General features: G+C 35.0%; 1 protein-coding gene across 3 annotated transcripts; it reads left to right on the top strand.

Annotated features, from left to right (window-relative positions):
• The first annotated feature begins 223 nt into the window (after nt 1–223).
• Nucleotides 224–6442, top strand: LOC105635541 (Small nuclear RNA activating complex (SNAPc), subunit SNAP43 protein). 3 transcript variants are annotated; one of them, XM_012218607.4, is made up of 8 exons: nt 224–621; nt 2754–3039; nt 3162–3288; nt 4145–4258; nt 4455–4653; nt 4764–4809; nt 5461–5536; nt 5870–6442. In XM_012218607.4, the coding sequence occupies exons 2-8, from the start codon at nt 2983–2985 to the stop codon at nt 6250–6252; spliced, it is 1002 nt and encodes a 333-aa protein (XP_012073997.1). In that variant the 5' UTR covers nt 224–621; nt 2754–2982; the 3' UTR covers nt 6253–6442. The 3 variants fall into 3 exon arrangements, with proteins under 3 accessions (XP_012073997.1, XP_020535548.1, XP_020535547.1); XM_020679889.3 differs by having other exon boundaries at nt 224–625; XM_020679888.3 differs by lacking the exon at nt 224–621 and adding an exon at nt 695–2512.
• Nucleotides 6443–7095: the final 653 nt, after the last annotated feature.

The raw sequence follows: 7095 nt of genomic DNA, 5'->3' as shown, positions 1-7095 counted from the left end.
GTAGAATTTTCATTTAAAAACTAAATTTTTACTTCAACCAATGAGATTATTCTACCTAGTATTTTATTATTACCTAACCGGACACGTAAACCAATTTGAGTTTTTTGAAAACTAGGTGAAAATCCGTAAACCGAGTCGAATCACTTAATTGGACCAAACCGATTCGAATCGAACCGAATGATCTAGAAACCGGCCTACTTTCTTTCTTTTTTTTTTTTTTTTCTCTCCTTTCTTCTTCTTCCTCCAGCGTCGACCTCATCCTCACCCTCTTCTCCTCTCATTTCCGATCACCGGAGACCAGCGCCACACCTTGCCGTCGCCCCCTCGCCGCAGCAGATTCCGGCATCCCTTCTCTCCTTTCTTTCGTTTTTGGCATACGCAGAAGGCGCAGGAGAGCCGCGACATCCTTCGATCGGAAAGTCGCGTCGAGCCTCCTGCTCCTCATTTTCCGACGACTCCAGCCTCTCTCGTTCGACGACGAAGCTTGGGTCTCCCTTTTTTTGCTCCCTCCTTTCCCGTTCCGGCTGACGCAGCAAGCTGGCAGAGCTGCGATCGTGGCTCGCGATCTGTACAGTCGCGTTATCTGCTCTCACCTTCAAGTTTCCGACATTTTCCAGCTGAGTAAGTAATTTCCTGCTCCATTCTTCGTGTTTTATGAATTATTTCAACTAAATTGAAGGATTTAAGCCTGTATTATGTTTTTGTGAACAGGTTAGATTTTTTAAAAGTACTGATTATGCGCATTATCATGGGAAATTTGATATTGTCCTCTAATTGAAAACATGAACTGAAATTACATATAAGGAATAAAGGGTTTATCTAGTTATTGCAAATTTTAGTAAGGAAATCAAAGACTTCTCAATAGGGCAGCAACTAACCAGGCTATCTGTACGAGTTACATTATAATATGAGGATAATGGTAATGTACAAATATCTATAATGAGATGGCAAAGGATGCAGTATGTCTATTTCTTGATGAATAATGGATGTATAACATCTAGACTGTGAATTTAATATAGAAATTTGATTCCCTCTTCAAATGGCTGAAAAGTGATTGTAATTGGGAGAGAAGTGATTGAAATTCACTCATTCGTCTTCATTCTTACATGTATCATCTTATATTGATAGTAATTTTTTTTAGATTTAAAAATATTTAGAATTCTAAACCTGCACCTTAAGAGTTATTGAAGGGATTGTTATGCTATTGTAAGGCTTGATGAAGGTTTATGTTTATTTTGAAATGGCAGCAAGCTTATGATAAGTCAATAGGAATTATGAAAACTTCTTAATCATGCAAAGAGTAGTTGATTTAGTAGAAATCTAACTTGTCTTTAGTGTCAAACCGGCACTCATACAATGGCACAGAATCACTACACTCTTTTATTTTACTACTATTATATAATCAAAATATTCTACATTCAGTGAGGAAGCTTAATTTAACTTCAAAAATTAAGTGCCGGTTTGACTAGTCATTGAGTAGTCGTACTCACCCCTGCCTTATTAACATTTTTCAGGAAAATCAGATTTCTACTTTATCATTCAATTGAAGCTTTGTACTTCCTTCATAGAGCTAGTTTAAGTGTGATTAAATAATGAAAATTAGCTCTTAGTCAGCTGAGTTCCTTTAATATTGTACTAAATGTAGATATCAGCAATTGTTGTAGAATTATTGTACTTGTGGTAAACTTTCCCAAGCTGTGTAAATCTTTTTATGATAAATTTGAACCTGTAAATGCAAACATGTGTTGAATATTTGACTGGCATTGGCAGGCGTAATGGATATTATTATGACCGGTTTGAAAGTATATGAATAGTCTTGAGAAAATATGGAAATTGACGAATGGGGAATTTACAAGTACACATGTTTATATTTGAGTTGGGCCTTAGAAAAAAAAAAGTTTACTTGATCATAGTTATGTTGGGCTTGCCGGATAAATTCTTATTGGGTTTGCTTGTGAACATCTTTAATGGACTTAATAAATGAGAAATAGTGTCTCATGTTTCCTACGGGTCTCGGTAGTTTTAAGCTTATGAGGGCCCTAGTTCTAGTCCGCCCATGGTAATGGGTCGTGACTGATCTTTAGCTCATAAAGCTAAATGGCATGCATCCAGGTTAAACTTTAAGCAATTAGTTAATTTTGGTGCCTCCAGTTTTACAATTGTTGAATCCATTTTATTAATTTGGATTTTGATTTTATATTGGAATGGGCTTGAGTTTGATTTATTTTTGGGGTGTTAATTAATGATAACTCATTTTTAATTTTATTTTTTATGTACTTAATTAGTTAATTTATTTTTGTTAATTAATTAATTGATTGATTAATTAATGAAAGAAATAAGAGAGTTGGCAATTGAAAAAACAGTGGAGCATAATTTAATCGCATTAAAAGGGTGGAATAGCTAGTGCACAAGCGGATAATGCGGCTCTTAGCCCACAAGACTGCTTGGCAGCCAACACCAATATTCAAAGCCAAACCATATTACCAAATTTTTGGGTAACATGGGGATGACTGTGAGTCTGTGACTCTTTCTTATGCTTTCGTTTTGTTTATCATCATTACTAGCCAATTTGTGGAAAGTTTCGAATGTTCATTCTCGCATATTCTATAGTTTTTCAGATTATTTTTTGTTTGGTTAATTCAATTTTTAAATTGATGAAAAAATCAATTATAATCACAAAAAAGTTGTATAATTTGAATATTTCCTCATCTGTAAAAATGGATGCTTCCTGATCCCGATGCTGTGGTTGACAGGTCTTCAACATTTTCTTTTCTTCTTCAACTCTAAACAACTGCAGACACCACCAACTTGTAGAATTTTAGCTCCCAAACCAAATTAATCTTTCGCTTGTTTACAAATCTGTCTTTTAAACAAATCCACTTTCTCCACTTCTCAATCTGGAAGTGAAGAAAAATCGAAAGCTTAGCTGCGTTAACTCTTTGGATAACGAAACAATCTCTGCGATCACCACTGCTCTCAGCGATGAGTCTGTCTCCATTCAAGCAGGATATTGATGAGCTTATAAATGAATTTGTTGAGGTACCCATTGCTTTCTTATTTTTTTTTTCCCCTTTTGTTCTTCCTTTTAAATTTTTTCTTTCGATATATATTTGGGTTTCAATTGTTCAATTAACATTGTTGGATTTTGGGTCTTGATACAGGGTGAGTCAACAACTTTGGCTGATATGAAAAAATTATGGCTCTCCAAGAAGTTCTCTTTTATCTTTGATGCTATTCCTTCTGCCAATTTAGCCTTTTTTATGCAGTCATTGTTTGCTCATGCTATTGGTATGCTTTTTCCCTTCTTGAATTTCTTTTTTGCTCATGATTTTCTATTAATTTCTTTTTTGCTCATGATTTTCTATTAATTTCATTGCTATAGTTTTGGTGAATATGAACTTTCTTATAATTTTAGGTCCTGATGAAAAGAAATTTCTGCGATTTTTATTTTTAAATTTTAGAAATACTTGGTAATCGAATTTCATATTGTTAGTGTTCCTTTTCTGTTGCAAACTTCTTTTTTCCAATTTCTCTAGTCAATTATTCATACACCAGAGAATATCCTTTTTCTTGGGGTAATGAAATTAACCCAATATTTGTGTTCAGTGTGAGTTGTGTGGGTAAATATATCTTTCAACCAGAGCATCTTCTTGGTGGGTACACTGCTCAGTTCTGCTAAGTTTTGCTATTTTTTTTTTCTCCTTTGAATGAATAAAGGTAAATTACTATATAAACTTCTTCATCCTTATTAAATATTTTAACCCCAAAGAATGGGTAATAGCTTTTAACAATGTGGACACTCCTTTTGCCCCTTATGGGGTATAGAACTATGTAAGCTAATTATCTCACAACCTCGTCTTATTGTCAATCTTCACTCTTGATTCCATTTTCTACCTTGTATGCAAAGTTCAATTTGTTACTTATAAATTGAAGTCTAGGTAGCTATCTTCCATGAACTTCATAGTACTATCAAAATGACAGCATATTAGATGATTGCCATGACAAGAGTACATTGAGATAACGATCCCCATAAATCTAGTTGGTGTTCTTTTTCTTTATGTAAATTTATTTCTTATGTCGGAAGTTTGCTATGTACACTATCTTTATTTTCCATTTATGGAATGCAACTTGTAATTACATGCAGGTTACATGGTCAGTACTGCTTCTCTGTCTCAAAGACTGGGTGGGCTATATTGCCTTTACTGCCTATATGAGACTCAACCATTTAAGCCTCCTTTTAAAGTCTATCTCTCTCTTGGTATGTTTTCCATTAATACATTAACCTTATCTAATTAATTGAGTTGAATTTCTCATTTTAAATGTTGCAACACAATTTGGAGTTTTAGTTGCTTATTCCAAATTACTTACGTAATAATATTAATGATGACATGGTTTACCAAAAGAAGTTCTTTCTTCCTTAATTACCTCATCCTACTCCATGTCTAATTTGACAGGAGAACTAAAGAAACTTAAGATACTTGTTACTGATGCAAAAAAGCAGGGTATAAAAGTTGTCTCGACTTTGGTCAGCAGAACGCTGGAGAAGAACATGTTTCTCTTTGGGTTTGTGGATTTAAATATGGGCTCTGTTACTCAGACAGTGAACCAACTGACAGAGTTGCAGAATGCCCGCGTGCAACTTGCACATAAGAAGTATGCTTCTGACTTATGATTTTAATTTGTTCACTCTAGCTTGAGCATATTAGTCATGATTTTAAGTATATTTTCATCATCTATTTGTTTTATTGCTTTCCACTTTACAGGTTGTTTGCGGACACTCACATTGAACAGTTCCTCCACATGGACCTGGTAAGTTACAATCTTATGAATGTCTATGGTACAAAATGTAAAACATGAAATATATGGCTCTCATCTAGAAAGTTGCCAAATGCACAGACCAACTTAATCAACTGCTTTTTGGAAAGTAAGTGTGCTATTATGTGTAATCAGGAGTCAAGTAAACATGTAGGCCTCCAAGTTTAATCCAACATGTTGCCTCTTATGTATAGTTAAGCATGACAAATTATTTAGTCCAATTATCTCTCAAATTTTGACATGCCACTTATTTCACTTTCTGTCTTCCATGTTTTTTTTTTTTTTTTTTTTCCCATTTTGAGATACTTCTAGACCCTAATAAGTCTCCTTTGCTTATGCTTTGTCTTGAAAGCAACTAATCCAGTAAAGTCCTACGAAAATATCATTTAAAATTGTTTGGGTAAACACTACTTCTGACGAAATACAAACAGCCAGAACGGAGAGGTTTTTTCAGGTTTCCATGGATCAATAATGATACCATGCAGATTTTGAAATATTCTTCCTTTTCATAATGTTTAGCCTGTTGATATAATGATTTTCCAATATTCCGTGTAAATCCCTTGATTTTCAGCTTGTTTTATCTGTGTGAATAAGTTTGTGTATTGAACAGTATCTCCTTTCCTTTCTTATTCCTACGTATAAAAGGGTGGAGAGCTTGATTTTAACACAATCAAGAAAATGTCAGCAGAGTACGCAGAGGCCAAGAAGCGAGCCATCCAAGGTACATTTGTCTTTTCCCTTCACTCTTGCACTACTCTTAGTCTATTTAATTAAATTCTGATTAAGCATTATTTTTAGATAGTTGCATTAGTGGTGAACGATATTATTGTGTGTTTCTGAATAACCATCCTACTGCTGCATAGAAAAGCTAATCACTCCTGCACATATTTAAAATTTACACACCACCAGACAATCTACTTGTTTTTTTTATTGTTACATAACCTTGAAATTTTTGGGTTCTCATGGATCAACCTCATGTTTATTTCTTTTTAGCAATTTCTCAATTATGTGATGAATCATTTACTTTGCATGTCTGCTTAATTTCTTTTTACAGAGGCCAGCAAGGTGGTTGATGTGCAGAACATACAGCATATATCTGGCGATAAGGAATCGATTGGAGATGTAGTGGAGAACATCACGGGGAACTGGCATGTCCAAAGAGAAGTGTTTTGTGAGCAGACAGGATTGAACAGATCTCTTACACAAGAACAAGAGCAACAACATCAAATGCATGAAAAGCAAGATGAGTGTGATGATGATAATGATGAATTCAGACGGCAACTAGAACTGCAACTAGTTGAAGAAGCGCCACAGCAACAAGAGGAAGAAGATGAAGAATTCAGATATCATCTGGAACTGCCACAATTTGGAGATCAGGAACAAGAGCATGAAGAGCAAGATGATTATGAATTATTCATGAAAAGTAAGGTTAACTAGGAGATATGCTATAGAAGTGGGATATAATCAAGTTAGGAAGCTAATGAATTTTTTTTTGTAGGTATTTCATGAGTTCATATCACTCATTTGTAAATAATTTATAGAATATCTGGAAGGAAAAAGAAAAAGTTTACCGTTTGCTTGAGAGACTTGTTTGGCGGAAAATAGACAGGAAAATTGCTATGATTCATCCATAACTCTTTTCAAAGTGTGGTTTTCAAGACAAGGCTGGTACCATTGGAAACTGGATTGAAAGAGCTTTCCAACGGTTATCTCATGGGCCAAAATTAAAGTTGAAATGGGCCTTTAAATCAGCCAGAAAGTGTCAAACCGGATCGGAATTGCAGCGCTGGAGGAGCCAACCAGGCTTGGCCGTCGGCCAGCCTTGCCAGTCCACCATATTGCAACTTTAACCCCCATTCCCACATTGAACGCCTCCACTACCTCCTAAGCCTATAAATATCCTCTCATCCCGAAAAAAAATCATTAAAGACGCAGCAACTCGCAAAACTTGGAGCAATATAAGCAACTATTTAAAGGTTTTTGCTCCTACAAGTTTTTTAGGTAAGTGTGGATTTTCACTCAAGTCTTTTAGCCTTTTAGTCTTTTCCAACTTGTTACAAAGATACTCAACATGTGGTCCATTTAGAGCTTTTGAGAAAATATCTCCCAGAAGTTCACTTATCTTGACGTGCCCTATGGAGATAATGCCTTATTGTGTTGTATTTTTTCACGAATGAAATGACAATCAATCTCAACATATTTTGTTCGTTCATGGAATAACGGATTTATGCTATGTGAAGAGCAGTTTGATTATCACACTATAACTTCGCAAGTAAGGAT

Source organism: Jatropha curcas, chromosome 10 (assembly GCF_041381405.1).
Source record: "Jatropha curcas cultivar XTBG-Jc1 chromosome 10, XTBG_Jcur_1.0, whole genome shotgun sequence".
Lineage (NCBI taxonomy): Eukaryota > Viridiplantae > Streptophyta > Magnoliopsida > Malpighiales > Euphorbiaceae > Jatropha > Jatropha curcas.
Note: the sequence above shows the minus strand (reverse complement) of the source record. Positions and strands in the feature narration are given on the sequence as shown.

Coding starts and splice junctions, on each gene's coding strand:
- LOC105635541 (XM_012218607.4), top strand. CDS start 2,983: ATGAGTCTGTCTCCATTCAAGCAGGATATTGATGAGCTTATAAATGAA. Junction 3,040..3,161: donor TTATAAATGAATTTGTTGAG/GTACCCATTGCT, acceptor GTCTTGATACAG/GGTGAGTCAACAACTTTGGC. Junction 4,654..4,763: donor GTGCAACTTGCACATAAGAA/GTATGCTTCTGA, acceptor TCCACTTTACAG/GTTGTTTGCGGACACTCACA.